Source organism: Aotus nancymaae, unplaced genomic scaffold, assembly GCF_030222135.1.
Source record: "Aotus nancymaae isolate 86718 unplaced genomic scaffold, 86718_ANA_hifiasm-v0.15.2.pri h1tg000006l, whole genome shotgun sequence".
NCBI lineage: Eukaryota > Metazoa > Chordata > Mammalia > Primates > Aotidae > Aotus > Aotus nancymaae.
This window is the reverse complement of record NW_026988417.1, coordinates 46,173,658-46,197,548: the sequence shown is the minus strand read 5'-3', so window position 1 is coordinate 46,197,548 and position 23,891 is coordinate 46,173,658. Positions and strand designations below refer to the sequence as shown.

Genomic DNA, 23,891 nt, shown 5'->3' with positions numbered 1-23,891 from the left:
TTTTTGTTTGGTTTTTGGCTTATGAATAATGCTGCTGTGAACATCTATATATTAATCTTTGTGTGGATATATGTTTAATTTCTTTTGGGTAGATTCCTAAGAGTTCAATTCACAAATTAATTGTATGGTAAGGTTACAGTTATATTCATAAGAAGATGCCAAACAGTTTTCCAAGATGGCATTATTAATTTATAGTCTCACCATGAGATTCATTTTCTCAAAATCCTTACCAGTACTTACTATTATCCATCTTTTCCATTGTAGCCATATTAAGGCATGTGTAGTTATATCATCTTGTAGTTTTAATTTGCCTTAGCTTATTTTTTTAATTTTGTTTTGCCCCACCCTTTCACTCCCACTGCTGCCTTTGCTTAATGACTAATAATGTTGAGCACTTTTTCTTGTATTATGTCTTTCGTGAAGACTTTCTATTCAAGTCTTTTGACCATTTGTAATTGAATTGTTCTCCATCTTATTATTGAATATGAGTTCTATAGAGACTGTGGATATCCAAATTTCTTTATCATATATATAATTTGCAAATATTTTTCAAGTATTGTCCTGTTGGGTCTGACCCATAGACCCTGACCTAGTGACAGATGAAAAACTCACTCTGACACAGGCTTGCCTGTGTCTGGCCCAGGGTCCCCTGCCAGAGTCAGCAGCAGCCTCAATAAGCCTGCAGCCTTTGCATTTATTTGGTACAGATTAAATGACAAAAGTCTCAAGTAAATACCATTGGAGGGTAATTAACATTGCCAACCCAGCTCAGCAGTGCCTCTGCTGGCAGACTGTGACTGGGCTACCTCGTCGCTGGGCAGGGCAGCTCTGAAAAAAGGCAGCAGCACATCAAGAACTTATAAATAAAGCCCCACCTTCCCAGGATAGAGCACCTGGGAAAAAAGGCAGTTGGGAGTTCCACTGCAGCAGACTTAAACCTACATGCCCAGTAGCTCTGAACGGGACAACAGAGCTCACAACTCAGCACTTGAGCTCCTATAAGGGACAGACTGTCTCTTCAAACAGCTCCCTGTCCCCCATATATCCAAAGAGTCACCTCATAAAGGAGAGCTTAGGCTGACATCTGCCAGGTATCTTTCTGGGATGAAGATAACAGAAGAAGAAACTGGCAGCAACCCTTACTGTTCTGCAGCTGCTGCAGGTGATCTCTAGGCAAGCAGGGGATCTGTTAGAAGGAAAACTGAAAAACAGAAAGAAACAACTTCATCATCAACAAAAAGGATGTCCATTCAGAGAACCCATCCAAAAGTCAACAACTACAAAGACCACAGGTAGATAAATCCACAAAGATGGGAAGAAACCAGCATAAAAAGGATGAAAACACTCAAAACCAGAATGCCTCTCTTCCTCCAAGGGATCACAACTCATCACCAGCAAAGGAACAAGGCTGGATTGAGAATGAGTCTGATGAAATGACAGAAACAGGCTTCAGAAGGTGGGTAATAACAAACTTCTCTGAGCTAAAAGAACATATTCTAACCCAATGCAAAGACAGTAAGAACCGTGAAAAAAGGTTTGATGAAATGCTAATGAGAATAAACAGCTTAAAGAAGAATATAAATGACTTAATGGAGCTGAAAAACACAGCACAAGAACTTCACAAAGCAAACACAAATTTCAATAGCTGAATCAACCAAACAGAAGAAAGGATATCAGAGATTGAAGATCAACTCAATGAAATAAAATGAGAAGGCAAGATTAGATAAAAAAGAATGAAAAGAAATGAACAAAGCCTCAAAGAAATATGGGATTATGTGAAAAGACCTAATCTACATTTGGTAGGTGTACCAGAATATGATGGACAGAATGAATCCAAGCTGGAAAACACTCTTTGGGATATTATCCAGGAGAACTTCCCCAACCTAGCAAGGCAGGCCACCATTCAAGTCCAGGAAATACAGAGAATACCACAAAGATATTCCTCAAGAAGAGCAACCCCAAGGCACATAATCGTCAGATTCACCAGGGTTGAAACAAAGGAAAAAATGCTAAAGGCAGCCAGAGAAAAAGGTCGGGTTACCCACAAAGGGAAGCCCATCAGACTCACAGCGGATCTCTTGGCAGAAATCCTACAAGCCAGAAGAGAGTGGGGGCCAATATTCAACATCATTAAAGAAAAGAACTTTCAATCTAGAATTTCATATCCAGCCAAACTAAGCTTCATAAGCGAAGGAGAAATAAAATCCTTTACAAACAAGCAATTGCTGAGCGATTTCGTCACCACCCGGCCTGCCTTACAAGAGCTCCTGAAAGAAGCACTAAACAAGGAAAGGAACAACCAGTACCAGCCACTCCAAAAACATACCAAGTGGTAAAAAGCATTGACACAATGAAGAAACTGTATTAACTAATGGGCAGAACAACCAGCTGGCATCAAAATGGCAAGATCAAATTCACAGATAACAATATTAACCTTAAATGTAAATGGGGTAAATGCCCCAATCAAAAGACACAGATTGGCAAGTTGGATTAAAATGTCAAAACCAATCAGTGTGCTGTATTCAGGAAACCCATCTCACATGCAAGGATATACATAGTCTCAAAATAAAGGGATGGAGGAAGATTTGCCAAGCAAATGGGGAGCAAAAAAAAGCAGGACTTGCAATCCTAGTCTCTGATAAAATAGACTTTAAACCAACAAAGATTAAAAGAGACGAAGAAGGGCATTACATAATGGTAAAAGGATCAATGCAACAAGAAGAGCTGATGATCCTAAATATATATGCACCCAATATGGGAACACCCAGTTACATAAAGCAAGTTCTTAATGACTACAAAGAGACTTAGACTCCCACACAATAATTGTGGGAGACTTTAACACTCAACTGTCAATATTAGACATTTCAATGAGACAGAAAATTAACAAGGATATCCAGGACTTGAACTCACATCTGGACCATGCAAACCTAATAGACATGTACAGAATTCTCCACCCCAAATCCACAGCATTTGAAAAGAATCCAATACATTCTTCTCAGCACCACATCACACCTACTCTAAAATTGACCACATAATTGAAAGTAAATCACTCCTCAGCAAATGCAAAAGAACAGAAATCATAACAGTCTCTCAGACCACAGTGCAATCAAATTAGAACTCAGGATTAAGAAAATAACTCGGAACCACACAACTTCATGGAAACTGAACAACTGGCTCTTGAATGTTGACTGGATAAACAATGAAATGAAGGCAGAAATAAAGATGTTCTTTGAAACCAACGAGAACGAAACCACAATGTACCAGAATGTCTGGGACACATTTAAAGCAGTGTCTAGAGGGAAATTTATAGTAATAAATGCCCAATGAGAAGCAAGGAAAGATCTAAAATCAACACCCTATCATCAAAATTGAAAAGGCTAGAGTAGCAAGATAAAAAAAACTGAAAAGCTAGCAGAAGACAAGAAATAACTAAGATCAGAGCAGAACCGAAGGAGATAGAGACACAAAAATACCTTCAAAAAATCTGTAAATCCAGCAGGTGGTTTTTTGAAAAGATCAACAAAATAGACAGACCACTAGCCAGATTAATAAAAAAGAAAAGAGAGAAGAATCAAATAGATCCAATAAAAAATGATAAAGGAGTTATAACCACCGATCCCACAGAAATACCAACTACCATCAGAGATTACTGCAAACAACTCTATGCACATAAACCAGTAAACCTGGAAGAAATGGATAAATTCCTGGACACATGCACCCTCCCAAGCCTAAACCAGGAAGAAGTTGAAATCCTGAATAGACCAATAACAAGGTCTGAAGTCGAGGCAGCAATTAAGAGCCTACCACCCAAAAAAAGCCCAGGTCCAGTTGGGTTCACAGCCGAATTATACCAGACATACAAAGAGGAGCTGGTACCATTCCTTCTGAAACTATTCCAAATAATCCAAAAAGAGGGAATCCTTCCCAGATCATTTTATGAGACCAACATCATCCTGATACCAAAACCCAGCAGAGACTCAACAAGAAAAGAAAACTACAGGCCAATATCCATGATGAACATAGATGCAAAAATCTTCAATAAAATACTGGCAAGCCGATTGCAACAGCACATCAAAAAGCTTATCCACCATGATCAAGTAGGATTCATCCCAGGGATGCAAGGCTGGTTCAACATATGCAAGTCTATAAACGTAATTCACCACATAAACAGAACCAAATACAAAACCACATGATTATCTCAATTGATGCAGAGAAGGCCTTCGACAAAATTCAACAGCCCTTTATGCTAAAAACCCTCAATAAACTAGGTATTGACGGAATGTATCTCAAAATAATAAAAGCTATTTATGACAAACCAACAGCCAATATCATACTGAATGGGCAAAAACTGGAAGCATTCCCTTTGAAATCTGGCACTAGACAAGGATGCCCTCTCTCACCACTCCTATTCAATATAGTACTGGAATTTCTAGCCAGAGCAATCAGGCAAGAAAAAGAAATAAAGAGTATTCAAATAGGAAAGGAAGAAGTCAAATTGTCTCTATTTGCAGACGACATGACTGTATATCTAGAAGACCCCATTGTCTCAGCCCAAAATCTCCTGAAACTGATAAGCAACTTCAGCAAAGTCTCAGGATACAAAATTAATGTGCAAAAATTGCAAACATTCCTATACACCAATAACAGACTTAAAGAGAGTCAATCAAGAATGAACTGCCATTCACAATTGCTACAAAGAGAATAAAATACCTAGGAATACAACTAACAAGGAACGTAAAGGACCTCTTCAAGGAGAACTACAAACCACTGCTCAACGAAATAAGAGAGGACACAAATAGATGGAGAAACATTCCATGTTCATGGTTAGGAAGAATCAATATCGTGAAAATGGCCATACTGCCCAAAGTAATTTACAGATTCAATGCTATCCCCATCAAGCTACCAAAGACCTTCTTCACAGAACTGGAAAAAACCACCTTAAACTTCATGTGAAACCAAAAGAGAGCCCACATAGCCAAGTCAATTCTAAGCAAAAAGAACAAAGTGGGAGGCATCACACTACTGGACATCAAACTATACTACAAGGCTACAATAATCAAAACAGCATGGTACTGGTACCAAAACAGAGATATAGACTAATGGAACAGAACAGAGGCCTTGGAGGCAACACAACATATTTACACCCATCCGATCTTTGACAAACCTGACAAAAACAAGCAATGGGGAAAGAATTCCCTATTTAATAAATGGTGTTGGGAAAATTGGTTAGCCATATGCAGAAAACAGAAACTGGACCCCTTCCTGAAACCTTACACTAAAATTAACTCCAGATGGATTAAAGACTTAAACATAAGACCTAACACCATAAAAACCATAGAAGAAAATCTAGGCAAAACCATTCAGGACATAGGCATAGGCAAGGACTTCATGACCAAAACACCAAAAGCATTGGCAACAAAAGCCAAAATAGACAAATGGGACCTAATCAAACTCCACAGTTTCTGCACAGCAAAAGAAACAGTCATTAGAGTGAATAGGCAACCAACAGAATGGGAAAAAATTTTTGCAGCTTACCCATCTGACAAAGAGCTGATATCCAGAATTTACAAAGAACTAAAACAGATTTACAAGAAAAAAAACAAACAAGCCCATTCAAAAGTGGATGAAGGATATGAACAGATACTTTACAAAAGAAGACATACATGAGGCCAACAAACATATGAAAAAATGCTCATCATCACTGGTCATTAGAGAAATGCAAATCAAAACTACATTGAGATACCATCTCACACCAGTTAGAATGGCAATCATTAAAAAATCTGGAGACAACAGATGCTGGAGAGGATGTGGAGAAATAGGAACACTTTTACACTGTTGATGGGAGTGTAAATTAGTTCAACCATTGTGGAAGACAGTGTGGCAATTCCTCAAGGACCTAGAAATAGAAATTCCATTTGACCCAGCAATCCCATTACTGGGTATATATCCAAAGGATTATAAATCGTTCTACTATAAGGACACCTGCACACAAATGTTCATAGCAGCACAGTTTACAATAGCAAAGACCTGGAACCAACCCAAATGCCCATCGATGATAGACTGGACAGGGGAAATGTGGCACATATACACCATGGAATATTATGCAGCCATCAAAAACGATGAGTTCGCGTCCTTTGTAGGGACATGGATGAACCTGGAAACCATCATTCTCAGCAAACTGACACAAGAACACAAAATCAAACACCACATGTTCTCACTTGTAGGCGGGTGTTGAACAATGAGAACACATGGACACAGGAAGGGGAGCACTATACACGGGGGTCTGTTGGGGGGAAATAGGGGAGGGACAGCGGTGGGTGGGGAGTTGGGGAGAGATAGCATGGGGAGAAATGCCAGATATAGGTGAAGGGGAGGAAGGCAGCAAATCACACTGCCACATATGCACCTATGCAACAATCTTTCATGTTCTTCACATGTACCCCAAAACCTAAAATGCAATTAAAAAAAATCAGTAAACCATTTCCTCTGAATATTGTTTATTTCAACATTAAACTATGAGCGTCCTGAGATTACATACCACTTCTCATTTTTCCATCGTAGTCTTTGGAGAGTACTTGCTTATTTGAGGATCACATTATGAAACATTCAATTGACTTAAGCAGTAATGTTATGTGAAAGGAAATAACAACTCCATAATCTAAATGACTTATTTGTTAAGTTTATACTTACCACTGGCAAACCTGGACTTTCAACTCTAAAGAAAACGTAAGAGTCACTGAAGTCTAATTCTGCGTGAAGAGGAACTTCATTAGGAATGATGGTGAATTGAGAATGTCTTTTCTCATCTTTGACAATCAAGGATCTTTCAGGTGACATAAAATGGAAGTCAGGGAAACACATCAGAAAGTGATAAAATCACTTGGCTTGGGAGCCAGAGGGTCCTATTCCTGGTTCTGCAGCACTTGCTAAGTGGCCTTGAACAAGTCATAGTATCTCTCTGTGCCACCTTCTCCTCACCTATAAAACAATAGGTGTGGACCAGGTTACCATTAGGATATCTCTTCCATGATTGGCTTGTGTTAAATATTGTACTACAATAGCATTCTGTACAGCTCTGATGACACATTGGTGGCTTCTTTTATTTACAGACTGCAGTGAGAATCTGTTTCACTGTCACACAGGCAAATGCCTTAATTACAGCCTTGTATGTGATGGATATGATGACTGTGGGGATTTGAGCGATGAGCAAAACTGTGGTAAGTAGCATTGTTTCCCCAAAGGTTTTAATTTAAAATCACAGAAATTTATAACCAAGAACTTGTAGTTCATTATATGTTAATACGATTAGCAGTTTAAATTACAAAATAATTGGTTTCTTGTTTTTTAGAAGGAGGAAGTTTGTTCATTCACTGTCCTCAGTAATGTCTTATGTGTAAATATAATAGATAAATGATCATATTAATAAAATGTTTAAGAAATAGGATGGGAAGACTGGTAAAGTTTGTTAATGTATTAATAGTTTTTTTCCTCTCCTCTAATGTGTTCTGTTTCTCCTCTGGTTAGAGCCAGTGGCTTATGTTAGATTTTCGGTCCTTAAGCAAACTTTGAGGGCAGATATATTGTCTGTACCTGATTCCCTTATTACATGTGATCAAAGTCCCCTCCTTTATTTAATCCCCAAATAGTACAAGGACCACCTTTGCAGCAGCTACACCCAGGGTTAGGATGACACCTTTGTTTTGTGTACAAATGCTGATCTTACCTTTTAATGAAAAAACCTACTTTTTAAAGAGTCATGTTCAATGCCATCTCATGAATTAAAATCAGCAAAATTCCTGTTGCTCATTTGCTTTTTTGGCTTTGTGACTAGCTTCAGAATTTTTAGGTAGTATATTTTTGAGTGATATAGGAACTTTGCAACATGAACAAAAGGGCAAACTGGGATGAGGATATACCCTGGACAAATGATATGAGACAATGTCCAGCATTAGATAATATCAAAATAAATGTTTGGAAAAGGTCAGAGGTATCATCAGAGGAATGCATTGGAATCATGAATGTTGGGAATAACCCCATGCTGGGAAACCTGGTGGCTTCTAGGAGCACCATCTAGCTGCCACTTGCTGTATCTGTAAAAATATTTTTAAATGTGTATGTACAGACCTTTCCTGTGTGACTACATAGATGTGGTTATTGTTTTTTTCTGGTAATAATTTATTTTTATTTTATTTTCGACTGACTCATAGTAGTTGTACATATTTACTGAATACAGCGTGATATTCTAATACATGTATACTATATGTAATGATCAAATCCAGGTAATTAGCATATCCATCACCTCAAACATTTATCATTTCTTTGTATTAGAAACATTCAAAATCTTCTCATTTAGTTATTTGAAAATATACAATAACTTGTCATTAACCATAGTCACCATCCAGTGCTATAAAAACCTACAACTTGTTCCTCCTATCTAGCTGTAATTTTGTATCAGTTAAGCAATTTCTCTTTATCCCTCCTCCTCCATACCCTTCTGGCCTCCAGTAACCACTGTTCTACTCTCTGCTTCTATGAGATTAACTCTGCCTATGAGTAAGGGCATGTGGTATTTGTGTTTCTATGCCTGGCTTATTTCACTTTACATAATGTCCTCCAGGCTCATCCATGTTGCTACGAATAACTGTATTTCATTCTTTTGGCATGGCTGAATAGTATTCCATTGTGCAGATGTACCATCTTTTTCCACTCATTTTTTGATTGGCACAAATTGATTCCATATCATGGTTATTGTGAGTAGTGCTGCAATGAACTTGGGGGTGCCGGTGTCTGTTTGATATACCGATTTTCTTTCCCTTGGATATATACCCAGAAGTGGGATGTCTGGGTCATATGGAAGTTCTATTTGTAGTTTTCTCAAGAACCTCCATACTGTTTTCCATAATGGCTGTACTAATCTACTTTCAGATGTGGATTATCTCCTGGGACTGACTAGTTTTGAGACAAAGGATGAGGGGAAATTGTAATTATATACATCACAGAAATGATAGTTGCAGGAGGCCATAGAGATCATCAGATTCAACCCTTCTCTTTACCAATGAGATAACTAGGAAAATGCAGGGGATTGAAAAGGAGTGAGTGTAGGTTGGTAGTTGGATAGGTTAGTGGAGAGGGCCAGAGTGTAGGTAACATGTGAGGATGAATGGTCTTAACAGGCGACATAATTCCTCTGAAGATAGCAGGTTGTTGTGAAGTTTGTGTGTCTGGATGCCAGTTGTCTCCGGCTAACAGCAATAATTACCAGTTTCCTTCAGACCAGCCTCTGCCCTGGCCCCCTGTGCTCCTCTGGTTCCTGCTAAACACCTCTTTTGCTTTTCTTCTTTTCTCCAACCCATGTCCTCCTTATATTTTGCTTTATTGACCCAAAACACCCTTTAAGATCCATGGTCACTCCAGAAGTCTGTCTATGACCATGACACTATTACTAGACTCATCACACCTTCTCATCGAATCTGTTATTCATGAAACCACATACATCTTCCAAAACGCTACTTACATTCAGGGTTTACCACTTCTCATGGCAAAGCATCCTGTGGATTCTGCCCTTTGTGAGAGGGAACTTATCGCTCAGTTCTTTTTCAGTAATATATAAATTGGGACATAGTTGAAGTCCAGGCTAAAAAGAATCATGAAAATAACATACATATTTTCTATTGCTTACCCAGCAGTTCTTTTGGATATAAGGCCAGGCATGCTGGCATGTCCTTGTAGTCTCAACTGCTTGAGAGGCTGAGGTGGGAGGATCACCTGATCTTAGGAGGTTAAGGCTGCAGTGAGCTGTGTGAGCTATGATCACCACACTGCACTCCAGCCTGGGAAACAGAGAGAGACCCTGTCTCAAAAAAAAAAAAAAAAGATAATTCAATTAAAAACTTAAGCCTAGCATCAGGAGAGATGACAAGGAGATACTTGCTTTCCCAGTTTGCCAGACAGGTAAGTTATAATTCCCAGAAATGTGAGAAAACTGTTACAGATACATCAAATCCGCTAGTTACATGAAACACAAATCGCAGTTCTGTTTTTTCTACCAGGGTAGAAACCATAAATTTTTCATAAGGAAAGAAAATGACAACTAAAGAAAACAAAAGCCAACAACAATAAGAACAAACTGGCCAGGTGTGGTGACTCACTCCTGTAATTTCAGCACTTTGGGAGGCCGAGGTGGGCAATCACCTGAGGTCAGGAGTTCAAGACCATTCTACCATCCTGGGCAACATGATGAAACCCTGTCTCTACTAAAAAGAAAAAAAAATTAGCTGGGCATGGTGGCACACACCTGTAGTCCCAGTTACTTGGGAGGCTGAGGCAGGAGAACTGCTTGAACCAGGAGGTGGAGGTTGCAGTGAGCTGAGATTGTGCGGCTGCACTCCAGCCTGGCAACAGGGGGAGACTCCATCTCAAAACAAAGAACAAACTACGGGTCCTGAGACAACTAGGGTAGTGTTACTCATCTGAAAAACAAACGCATCTTACCCCACCGTGATGGTGGTCAGTGGGGCACATGTGTGGAGAGGGCGTGGCATTTTAATTGGGCCAGACCTATTGTAGAAATGTTATTAAAGGTATTGGAACCATTGGAACAGACTCTCTTCAACGGGAACTGGGAGCCATACAATCCTGCCTGTTTGTCACACTGGTTCTCTGCATCCTCGTGAGTTTTCATTTCTCCAGATTGCAGTCCCACAACAGAGCATCGCTGCGGGGATGGGCGCTGCATCACCATGGAGTGGGTGTGTGATGGTGACCACGACTGTGTGGATAAGTCCGACGAGGTCAACTGCTGTGAGTGCTCTGAGGATGTTTGTTTTGCTTATTTTTCCATTTCTGCTTGTTTGGGCAGTGCTCAATGTTAACTTCTATACTTAAGACTCACTATATACACAGCATTCCAAGGGAAAGATTCTGATACTTTGGTTCTAGCCTGTAAAGGTCTTTGAGTGGTGGGATGACAATAGCGATGGACTGTATGTGACTTCCACACCTTTCCTCCCAAAACTCCAAGCATCATTTGGCTGATCTGGCCAAGTGGGTGTCTATTTTCTCTCTCATTGCTCCATACATTTCTTTTATGCTTCTGTGACTTTGTCAAAGGTGATGCTGTTCCCACAGACTGGGAAACCTTCCTTCTGCACACGATATATGAGTAGTTAAGTTCCCTGTAGGAGTGCCCTAACATGTTCTCAGGGGCCATTTGTGGAAGAACATGGAAAGAATCGTCAGCAAGAAGAGAGCCTTTAATGTTCATACAGTGACACAGAGAGTGCATGATAGGCCAGGTGTGGTGGCTTGCACCTGTAATCTCAGCAGTTTGGGAGGCCGAGATGGATGGATCACGAGGTCAGGAGTTTGAGACCAGCCTGGCCAACATCGTGAAACCCTGTCTCTACTAAAAATACAAAAATTAGTTGGGCGTGGTGGCAGGTGCCTATAGTCCCAGCTACTTGGGAGACTGAAGCAGAAGAATCGCTTGAACCTGGGAGGCTGAGGCTGCAGTGAGCAGAGATCATGCCACTGCACTCCAGCCTGGGCAACAGAGTAAGACTTCGCCTCAAAAAAAAAAAAAAAAAAAAAGACAATAGGTATAGAATTTAGAGAACTGATAGGAATTGGAAGGTCAATGGATATTAACCATTCCTTTCAAATATCAGTTGTCATAAACAAGTGTTAAAGTGTTTATTATGTGTTAGTTACTATGTGAGTTCTTTCCCATATATCATTTTTTTGGCTTTTGAGGTCAAGTAGATAAATCATGAAATATTTGGGCTTGGAGTCCAAAAAGCTTGCCTTCACATTCTGGCTGAGCTCTTAGCCATGGGACTTTGAGACAAGTAGTATACTCTCTAAACTTTAGTTTCTCATCTCTAAAACAAAGATGATAGTATCTACCTTACAAGGTTTATGTGAGAATTTGAGATTATATATACAATGCACTTAGCACAGCTCTTGCCAAAAAAGAACCCTTTACAGATTGCCATTTTTATTAGTAAGTAGGAGCATGATACTTCCATCACTAAAAACAATCACGCAGTTCTCAAGAAAAAGTTAATTTTTGATAAATGTTGTTTAATGAGGCGGGAAAAATTCTAGAAATGAAATCAATGATATATTCTTTTGTGTATGCAGAACACCCTGTTTCTTAGTGATGCCTGATAAATGGCTATTGTTTATTTGATGTACATACTGAGAGAAGAATTAATAAATAAAGTGAATATCATTCTGGCCCTTCCTAGCCTGTCACAGCCAGGGTCTGGTGGAATGCAGAAATGGACAGTGTATCCCCAGCACGTTTCAATGTGATGGCGACGAGGACTGCAAGGATGGGAGTGATGAGGAGAACTGCAGTGGCAGTAAGTGTGTCCCCCCACCCCAGAACATGCCTTTACTGCTGGTCCTCTCCTTGGGAACAAAGTAAAACATCTGAAGTTGCTTAAGTAGGATTCCCACATAGATAATCCCAGATCGCCAACGCAGTGACCCTCACAGCCCTCGTCAGCCAGGAAACACTTTCTTGTGCTAAACATAATTCTCAAGCAACTTACACTGAAAATCATCCCTCAGGGTGAAGAGGGCAGGTGAGACACCTGAACAGCACAGTCAGATTCACTTAACTGTTTGATGGGGAAAGCCGTGATAAAGAGAGAAGCTTAGTGTATAGCATCCAATTAAATTAGATTAGATTCCAGTGAGAAGAAATTGGTTTCTGAAAGGAAATGTAATGACTTCTTAAAATAATCATGTGCAGAGAAGCAGTGTAGTGCCTCTTATTACCAAGCAATACACTTTAAAAGGATTTAATATCTGTGTGTGACTCTCAAAAAGAGCCAATAAATTGTTTTTTAAATGTAACCATTTCTGTCGGAAAAGAAAGTTCTACGCAGATTGTTTTAAGCTCCAGTGTTTGTGGAAGCCTCTCAGTAGGGGCTGGGTAAGGATATCCGTAGACTCAAAAAATCCCATTTGTTTACACCGCACAGGCACAGCCTAGTTGTTAAGAACCTGGTTGTTGCAGCCCTGATACCTGGGGTCAAGCCTCGGTCTGCTGTGTACTATATGGTGACTTTTGGCAAGATACGTACACCCCTTTTAGGTCGCAGTTTGTGTTTTGTCCACTGAAAATAGTGATAACTACCTCATAGTGTTGGCGCATAGTGAAAACTCAATATATGTGAGCTTTTATTACATGGCTATTACATTAAAGTATAGCTTGGGTTGTGTATATTCATAATCAACCAATGAGACTGGTCACCTATAGATAAATTAGTTTTGTCGTAATAACATACTGATCATTAGAATAACTTTAATGGAAAAGTGCCCAAGACCTAAAGGGAGAGCTTTTCAATCATAGACTTATTACATAAAAATAATATATAAAGAGTGCTTTGTTTTACTAATTTTTAAATTCAGAAGGAAATCCTTTATTAAACATAATTTATTATGTGCATATTAACCAAGTACTTCCCTTTGCATCAAACTCTTCTTTCTAGATAATTCAACTCTGAAATAATTTTGCATTTTTTATGATGAAATAGCAGGCTTTGTAGAGTATTTCCTTACGTGTGTGAGATGTAAGAAAGTAATATGATAAACAGATTTAAAAGTAAAATTGTAGTATCTTTATGTTGTTCGCTCTTATGAATTCAACTTAAAAAATGTATATTGTGGTGTTTATATGTGGCCATCCCCTGGGAATTCAGTAGCAAAACAGCTGATGGGGCTTGCAGACTCCTGGGGGACATAGGCATGCTACGAATTATTATGCAAATCGATGTCTAACCAGACAGCAACAGAGACTAAGAAGGGAAATTCAGGGTGCTTGGATGCCATTAATACTGTGTATGCCCTGGTAAAGGGCATCGGAACAAAGCTTCCCCAAGGAAGAGATCCTGGAGCTCAGACCTGACGGATGAGTGGGGTTAACCGAGAAGAGTGGGGCTTGAAAAAGCAATTGAGACACAAGGCACCTCTTGACCAAAATTCCGAGGTGGGAAGGTGCAAGCATGTATGGGAGGACCATGAGAGAAGGCAGGCCATTGTGATTACAGAGCTGAGAACAAAAGGGAGCCTGGTACTAAATACTGTGTAGTTGTCAGGACAGGTTGCAGGCTTATTCTGCTAGACAGGGCTGGGAAGCAAAGTGGGGCCTGCTTCTTCTGAGACTTAGGGTCTTGCTGAAGAGTTAGGCCTTTGAAACTCTTCAGACTCTGTCTCTGCCTACCTGTCTAGTCTCTCTGACCCTCTTTCTGCGTGGTTGAAGCTCCAGTGACTTGACTTGTGCACCTCCCTATTCCAGACCTTTGTGTGTGCTGTTTCTCGGCTTGGGAAACCCACCCTTTCCTCTTACCATGATGTTGAAAAGTCCTTTGAGAACCTTCCCCATACTGGTCTCATTGGCTTCTATTGCTCTTTAACTGTGTTTTAGCTAGGCACGGTAGCACATGCCTGTAAACTCAGCACTTTGGGTGGCCAAGGCAGGAGAATTACTTGAGACCAGGAGTTTGAGATCAGCCTGGACAATATAGCAAGACCTCCATCTCGATGAAAAAAATAAATAAAAATAAATATTTTTATCCATAAAGCAATGATCACACAGCATCAGAAGGTTTTGTTCATGTTGATACCTCTATCAGAGCACAAACCACTTCCCAGGGGGTATCATGCCCTTTTATCTTTTAATGTTCAGTGCCTAGCTTGTCACATAGATTGTCACATGGGAGGCACTTAATATTTGCCAAAATAATGAATGCATGATGTCAATAAAATCTCCTCAAGAGCCTAAACTCACCAAAATTGTTTAGGTTTGCTTTGAGAAAAAATTTTGACCCTGCTGACATTAAAAAAAAAAAGAGCGACAGCTCTTTTCTGCAAGGCTGTGGTATATTAATTTGCACATTAGTGGTACTAGAAAGGATAAATATTCCAGTATAATAAACATTGTCTTAGAATTATAGATAAGAGTGATTATATATACACACATACTATTATTCATACTTAAAAGTGCCTTGCAAGGTTGTCCAGATTCCAGATGACATGCCTGAAGGTAATTGATCATAATGGGGTGTGCTAGAACAGGCAGCATTTATTACCCTATCCATTTAATCTACAAACAACCAGGAAATCAACGGGAAAAGCAGTTTCCTCTCTACATACTTTAAGGAAAAACCATTAGGGCAAACACTGATATTACTGCTGTCATTCACTTAGAAACCAGAAATCTAGTTCTCAAGTCATCACAGCTAGGCTGATGACACTCTCCAAGACATATTGAAAATATGGATAAAAACTGCATTATGTTACACTTGTATTATGATAAAGTATCCTTATTGTATTGGTGTTGATGTCCTATTTATTACTAGAGAAAGTATTTTTTTAGAGGGAGACTAGAATTGGGAGCAAATGAGTCTTTAAAAAAAGTCACAATATTCAGAATTTTGAGATTTTATGATGTTCTTTCTCCCTCAAATCTCTTGAATTTTATTTTGTAATCAAGTATTGGCACCTATGTAAAAAGAAAGCACTATTTTTTCCCATTAAACGCACAACCACCTGTTTTTAGTGTAGTTTGTCTCTTATTTATTCATTCCTATTTTGGAATACCCGGATTGTATTTAGTTGCCAGGAAAATGAATCCAGAAAGCACCTATTCAATATATGTTCAATACTGCTGGAGAAATTGGAAAGAAATTAAAGTTGTGTTATTCTTCAGCTCCACCAGACATTCCTGATCATTTGGATCCTTGGGTAAGGAATTTGCAGATGATAAAAGTCAATGCGCCTTTTCCTCCTTCTGTAGGCCAGACTCCATGTCAAGAAGGAGACCAAAGATGCCTCTACAATCCCTGCCTTGGTTCATGTGGTAGTAGCTCTCTCTGTGACCCGAACAACACTCTGAATAACTGTAGTAAGTACAACAGCTGATAAATGCAATTGCCATGTGAACGCATGCATTCAGCACTTTTCTTCTGTGTTGACATTCAAATACCGAAATCTGGAATCCCTCCAAAAGTCTACTTATTTTTTTTTTCTTTTTAAGATGTTGCATGTGGTAGCAGAAAAGAAACAAAATGGTCTCAATTAACTTAAATCAGAAACATATGTGTCATTGTGAATGCCTATAAATCCACATTGCTTAATATCATTACCATTAATTTCCACTCAGCATTAGTTCTCTGTATTATTTTCTTGGCTCCATCTGTAGGCAGATGCTATCTTTCTTCCTTTCTAAAGCATAGCTTCAAAAATGGAAACTTTAACCAAGAAGCAAATATGAAGTTCATAGAAATAGACACATACAACTTAGAAAGTCTGTTCTTTTTTTTTAGACACAGTCTCACTCTGTCGTCAGGCTGGAGTGCAGTGGCACCATCTTGGCTCACTGCAACCTCTACCTCCCGGGAGTTCAAGCCATTCTTCCTCAGCCTCCAGAGTAGCTGAGATTACAGGCATTCAACACCCTCAGGGATCCACCCACCTGGGCCTTCCAAAGTGCTGGGATTATAGGCAGTTTGTTCTTTTAATGAAATTTATTCTCACCTTTCCAGGAACGCTTATGACCTATAATGGTTTTGGAATCATTATGCTCATTTGTTTCAGTGACAATGTAACAGCTCCAAATGGTGCAAGCAGGTGGCTCTAAAATGACTTTCAGGAGGAAGAATTATTTGGGGAAGACAGAATGGGCGGAAGTGAAAGAGCACCGTAAGGACTCTCATGGGAAATTGAATCAGAAAATCCCCAGCGACTGATTTCTAGTAATGATTTCTGACTCTTGGGCTCTGTTTTCCTGTTATACTCACCTCTTTCACTTTTTCTAATGAACTTTTTGCTGCATTTTCAGGTTGGGATTAGAAATTTAGAAGCAGGTCAGTCAGCTTTCAGTTTGCAAGAGGGTATTATTATTAGTAGTAGTAGTAATCTTTGAGACAGACTCTGGCTCTGTCACCCAGACTGGAGTGCAGTGGTGTGATTTTGGCTCACTAAAACCTCTGCTTACCAGGTTCAAGTGATTCTCCTGCCTCAACCTCCCGAGTAGCTGGGATTACAGGCACATGCCACCATGCGCAGCTATTTTTTTTTTTTTTAGTAGAAATGGGGTTTCACCATGTTAGCCAGGCAGGTCTCAAATTCCTGACCTCAAGTGATCCACCAGCCTTACAGGCGTGAGCCACCGTGCCCAGCCGGGGTATTACTTCTTAATCATGTTCCCTCAGTCCAAGACCCTTGGAAGCTGGGATGCTGAAAGGCTCAGTCCTTGCATTTGCTGCAGTTCAGGGATCCTGATTTTACCTGGTGACCTTTCTGGGTCAGTGTAGAGCTTATAGTGAGTGCCTCTGTAATTGTTACAGAGTCTCAAGGGGGTGAAAAAAGGACGCTAGGAAGGGGGTGTAGGCAGGCAGCTAAAAAAAAACCAGACTGGCCAGACACGGTGGCTCACGCCTGTAATCCCAGCACTTTGGAAGGTCCAGGCAGGCGGATCACCTGAGTTCAGGAGTTCGAGACCAGCCTGACCAACGTGGAGAAACCCTGTCTCTACTAAAAATACAAAATTAGCCAGACTTGGTGGCGCATACCTATAAGCCTAGCTACTTAGGAGACTGAGGCAGGAGAATCACTTGAACATGGGAGGCGAAGGTTGCGGTGAGCCGAGATCATGCCATTGCACTCCAGCCTGGGCAACAAGAGCAAAACTCTGTCTCAAAAAATAAAACAAAACAAAACAAAACAAAACAAAAACAGACTGATGGGACTGACTGTGGCATTTAAAAATTCTTTGCCTGGGCCAAGTGCGGTGGCTCACATCTGTAATCCCAGCACTTTGGGAGGCCAAGGCAAGTGGATCACCTGAGGTCAGGAGTTGGAGAACAGCCTGGCCAACATGGTGAGTGAAACCTCATCTCTATAAAAAAAAAATTGTTTGCCTGGAAACACATGCCCACCCCTCCTCCATTTCCCATATGAAAGAACAGTAGATATTAGTCTAGCCACGAAGTAAACACACTCAAACTGCCATTTTACTTCCTTTAAACTGATCTAAATAGAACATATCTATAGATATGCACACACACACGCACACACACATATGTATAACATTTGGGCCACTGTTTCCATTGTTTCATTTTGCTCATCTCCCTATCTGCCGTGGCAATTTTTCAGAGCGATTTCTTTACTTCACCTTCAATTTGAATAATGACAGTGTCAGCGCAAAGACATGTGTTTATTATTAGTGTTTTGGGGGTTGTGTGACATGAAATGGTACTTACTATTAGACTCAAAAATATAGAAAAGGCAATGTTAGCCTGGTCAAATTTGGGTAGGGAGTAAGTGGGTGTATGTTGTCCTATTTTCTGTATATTTGAAATATTTCAAGCTCTAAATATTTAAAAATATGTTGTCTTCTATCAAAAGAATAAGATGTAGGAAAGGCCACTGGATAACTCTTGGCTCATAGAGCTGACCAATATGTGTAGTGTGTCCATGATGTTCCAGGCATCAGGTGGGCACTGGGCTTTCTCGTGGGGAAGAAAGGAGACAGGTTTCTAGCTTCCTGGAAGTCACTTTTCAATGTGGGAGAACATGTGGTCATCTTCCCACTCATATTTTCCACATTGTGGCTCTCCTTAAGTTCTTTTAATACACTCAGTTTCCCTAGTGTCTCGTGTCTCACCAGCTTTTTCATTCACCATGTATATTCTTGCCAACTTCTCACCACATATATTCAGCAAACGTTTGCACAAGCTCTCTTCTAAGTGAAAGGCACTAGGCTAGCCACTTGCCCTCATTACTCCTGTGTTATTAAAAATGCCGATGTGCCTAACTTCCAGTTGAAAGTCAAGATGTTATTCTTGATTTCTCAAAGAACTTCAAGATGATATATGTGCACTTAGTTCTCTGTAAAGACAAACAAGCAGCATCTCAAAAAATTCTTCATATACTTGAAAATATGGTTATTACTTGAAGATGTTTACCACTATCAGGGACTAGTATCACTCAGTTTCTGAGGCACAACTCAACAGTACTTTCTTAGTCTGCTCGATGCCAAGGGAAAACGTGAGTTTGGAGAATGTAGTAGACATTCTGTCTGGTGGAGACAGCCTCTCACTGGAGTTACTGGGATTCTCGTCCTTGAAAACTCTGATTCTTGCCATCCCATAAAATATTATGTGATTTTCTAATGGTCCCTAATGATATACTGGGTGGGACCCAGTCATCGGTATTTTTAGATTCTACAGATGACTTCAGTGTATAGCCAAGGTTGAGAATGTGTTGCTCTAGTGCCTATTTATGACTGGGCTGCAGGGATATGTAAGAACTCTGAAATGGATTACAAAAAGGTTTGTGTATTCCAATGTGCATTTTTCAGTGGAGAAGGCTTATTTTAAATTCACAGAAGTACCTGCAACTTTTTTTTTTAAGAAAAGCCTAAAAACCACTTTTCTGATGATACGTTGTTTTTTCAAGAAACAGCTTTTAGAGCCTGTGTTGCCAGGTCCAGTCACAAACCAGCATCTTTAACGTTTCTGTACCATGTTGGCAGGCAAATTACAGACATATCCTTGCCTTTGAGGGTAGGAGCAGGAATGCTATTCCCCTCATTCTGGTGTAGAGGGACGCATCCATCACTTCCCCCCTGTGGCATACAATCCAGACAGTGGGGAGAACCTGCAAGGGCGACTCCTGGGCATGTCTCTCCTGCCTTCCTGTGCCCATGCTGACCATGGCTGTGAAATCCAGGCATGGCTGTCATGCCCCAATCCCTCCCTTAAGCCTCCCACAGTGTTCATCAGCCTTCAGTTCTACACTTACTCATGCATTTTCCCCTGATTCAACACCAAGGAAGAAATGAACAGGTTTGCTTTTTGAATAATTCCCTAAGAGTCTAGCAATTTCCTGCTCTCTCTTTGCAAGCTTCAGTTGGTAGGAGTAAATGGTATAGTCATGTGGTAGAGAAGCCAATCACCGTAATGGTTACAGACTTCTGCCTTACAAGCTAATAGTAGAGGAGAGGAATGATGTATTTACAAAAGCATCTCCATGTGCATTTTCTAATAAGTGAAAAAAAATGATTGAATAGAATATTACCATTTGGTAACACATTGAATTAATGAGTCAAGACATGGAGCATCTCCAGCTGCTAACATCACAAAAAGAGGGAAATCAGAATAATGTGGCTTCTGGTGGAAAAACAGCTCAGCCACCTCTAGTCTTGCCAATGGAATGAAGCCCAGTCCAGGCTTGTTGATTCAGCTGCCAAGGTTTGGAAATAGAGAGGGTGGGGAACACGTTTAGCCTCACCAGGATTGTGCAATAAGCAAGATTACAAAAGCTGGTACACGCTACAAGTCAAATCTCTGGGTTCTTCAATACTTACATTATAAAGAAAAAGGAATGGAGGAGGAACCCAAAGACTATGAGAGACTTAAAAGACAAGACAAGTTTCAAAAAATGGGCAAGCCTAAATTACAATACCCAGGGGCGGTACACACTTAGGTAATAAAACTATAAATAAAAGCAAGGAAGTGATGATGATAAAACTCACTAGTTATTTGGGTGGGGGGGCTTGGCAGGGAATGAGAAAGTTGAGATAAGACAAGATATATGGAAGGTTTCTGGGGTGTCTGCCTGAGTTCAGTTTCTTGACCTGGGCAGTAGTTATAAGGATGTCCATCTCAAAATAAGAAACTATTCAAAATAATAATGTTCAAGAGAGATTTAGAGTTTGAGGCAAAGTTGAATTTTTGAATATTATTATAGGTGCAGCTAGATGTAGAAAAGACATTTTTTCATGTAAATGATCATCGTTTAATACATGATTTCTAGTAACTTCACAGCATTACATCATAAGGATGAAACATCATTGAGTTAATAATCCCATCTTTAGGTTGAATTGAAAAAATCTTGTTTCAGACTTTGGAAGGTGGAATACCATTGAGATTCCATCAGGATTTTTTTTGACAGATATTTATTAAACTTCATCTGTGTTCAGGACACTGTACTGGTACGGCATCAAACTTACATCAGAAACACAGATCTGGCCTTGAAATATCCTCACGTTTGTGATGCGATCTCCCTCTAGTGGTGACTGTAAATCAGGCTCACGCGTGAGACTAATACGATAAAAAAGCTTATTGCTATCATGAATCATGGAATTTGGGGTTGACAGGTATATTGAGAGTTTATCTTGCTTAGCATCCTGTGAAGAATGCCTTATGAAGGAATGAAACACAAGATCCAATAAAACTTACCGCATTCAATAAAGATCTCCAGAATAATATATGATCATTACTTAACCCTCTTCTCTTCCTTGGCTCCTAAACACTTAAGAGTTATATCTTATCCCAAATCAAAAGTGATACATTCTCCACATATCAAAAAGAGAAAAGTTATTCATGTGACATATTGTATTAATTATCTTCAATGAAATACATCAATAAAAAGTTAAACCTTGATAGGGTGGTAGAGAAAGAGAGAAAAGAAGGGTATGTACAAGGAAAGAAAAGACTGCATCAAAAATATCTATAAATGTACCAATTGTGTAAAATTATAAGTATCTTAAAGAGATCAGGAAGAAAAGCATAGAGTTAGAGCTACAGGTGCCGACTAGTAAGATGGTCATGACAAACCAGCAACAAAAGCAAATTGAAGAGTGGTAGGAATGGGATGCCTCTGCTTTGGCAAAAGCAAACACAAATCTCTGTCTAAGTGTACAAAGGCAATTATGGATAAATGTGAGCAAGGGAAAGGCGTGGAAGCATTCAGAGCCTTCTGCTGGCTTGCAGGGAAGGTAACAGAAAGGGGAGTGGAGAGATGTTGAACTTTTTCTTTCTGCATATTTGTATTGTTTTTATTGTTATGGAAAACATGCATTTTGTAATCTTATAACAAAATATTTAAATGTTACTTCTTGTATTAGTTCAGACTGCTATCACAAATCACTATCGCTTAAAAACAACAGACATTTATTTCTCACAGTTCTGGAGGCTGGAAGTCTGAGATGAGGTTGCCAGCATGGCCAGGTTCTGGTGAGGACCCTCTTCTGGGCTGCAGATGGCCGACTTTTCATTGTATTCTCACACTGTGAAAAGAGGGTGCGAGAGCTCTCTGTGGTCCCTTTTATAAGGGCACTAATCCCATTTTGGAGGCTACATCCTTATAACTCAATCACCTCCCAAAGGCACCACCTCCTAATATTACTACATTGGGGGTTAGGATTTCAACATACGAATTTTGGGGGAACACAAACATTTAGTACATAATGTCCAACCCCTGCTTCACAAATCACAGGAAAGGATAAACTGAGCCGACCAACCCCAAATCTCTTCCATCTACTCTTCTTTCCACTCTGGCTCACCATCAAGATTATGCCAACCTTGCAGTGTTGTGTCTTCTTCAGGAAACTGAGAGTCATATTACACTTTGTCCGTCATTTTTTTTTTTTTTATCAGGCCAGTGTCAGCCTCCTTATAAATATAATGTCTGTGAAACCCTCAGATTCTTTAAATTAAGAAGTAGTCCTGGAGATGTTTTAATATTTCAGCCCAATCCTTATCGTGAATCTATTTGCATGGATACAACTTCTTAGTCAAATAATTAAATTTAATTTGAATAATTACTCTCAATAAGGCATGGGGTCTTTGGTCTGCCTGGGTGAATTTTACCAGGACACTTGCTTGTTTGCCTCTTCCCTCAGAGCATGTGGCACATCTACTGCAAACAGAGAAGGCGGGGGAGCCTGTCTGCTGTATTCCCCCAAAGCTGCCCAAACCCCATTTATCCCTGGAGGGAGTGTTAGTCTGTTTTCATGCTGCTGAGAGTGGGCAATTTACAAAAGAAAGAGGTAAAATGGACTTACAGTTCCACATGGCTGGGGAGGCCTTACAATCACAAGGTGAAAGGCACCTCTCATGTAGGGGTAGATGAGAAGAATGAGAGAGCCAAGTGAAAGGGGAAACCCCTTATAAAACCAACAAGATTTCGTGAGACAGACTTACTATACCATGAGAACAGTATGGGGGAAACTGCTCCCATGATTCAGTGATCTCCAGCCGGGTCCCTTCCACAACATGTGGGGATTATGGGAACTACAGTTCAAGATGAGATTTGGGTGGGACACAGCGAACCCGTATCAGAAGGCTTCCCAGGTCACTCTTGATCTACATTTTCCCTTTAGGCTTCTAGCATTTTGTTCAGTACGGCTGTCTTAGTATATTCAGGCTGCTACAATAAAATGCCATGGACTGGGTGGCTTAACCACAGACTTTTATTTGTCACAGTTCTGAAGGCTGGAAGTGCAGGATCAGGGTGCTGGCAGACTCAGTCTCTGGTAACAAGCTGCTTCCTGTTTTGCAGACAGTTGCCCTCTTGCTGTTGCCTCACATGGGTGAGAGCGAGAGCTTTAGTCTCTTCCCCTTCTTATAAGGACTTAATCCCATATAAACTCCACCTTCATCTAGACCTCATCTAAACCTCTTCACCTCCCAAAGGCCCCACCTTCAAATACCATCACATTGCGGGTTAGTTACAGCGTATGACTGGGGGATACACAAACGTTCAGTTTAAGCAAACTATCCCAGTCTGCTCACATTCTACTACAGCTACCATCACGTGCATCCTTTTTCCTATCAAGATTGTGGAGTTCCTCAATGGCAGAAACTACATTTTTCATTATTCTTACATTTACAGTGCCTAGAATAGTCCCTGATACATTTTCCTTTCTCCATTCTGGTACCGTGCTAGGTACAGACTTGAGATCAAGAGATAAAGTCTCATTTCACAAAAATCCCGGGATTCTGTGTGAGAGGCAAGTAAATAAAGACTATGGCAAAATGCAATGAGCGTGTGGTGGGTATGTGCCTAAGATTCTATGGCACTCACAAGAG

The 23,891-nt window shown here is 40.0% G+C and overlaps 1 protein-coding gene across 7 annotated transcripts in view; it reads left to right on the top strand.

Annotated features, from left to right (window-relative positions):
* The window catches only part of CORIN (corin, serine peptidase), a 289,036-nt gene that overhangs the window by 161,257 nt on the left and 103,888 nt on the right, over positions 1-23,891 (top strand). For 6 of the 7 annotated variants that reach the window (XR_010338930.1, XM_064366854.1, XM_012441078.3 and 3 more), the window contains 4 exons: positions 7,110-7,217; positions 10,690-10,800; positions 12,249-12,365; positions 15,809-15,916. Coding sequence is in view for 6 of the 7 variants with exons in the window: in XM_064366854.1 (XP_064222924.1) it covers positions 7,110-7,217; positions 10,690-10,800; positions 12,249-12,365; positions 15,809-15,916 (444 nt within the window). In the remaining variant the exon portion in view is untranslated. The remainder of the gene's footprint in view (positions 1-7,109; positions 7,218-10,689; positions 10,801-12,248; positions 12,366-15,808; positions 15,917-23,891) is intronic. The other variant, XM_064366846.1, reaches the window with a different exon arrangement.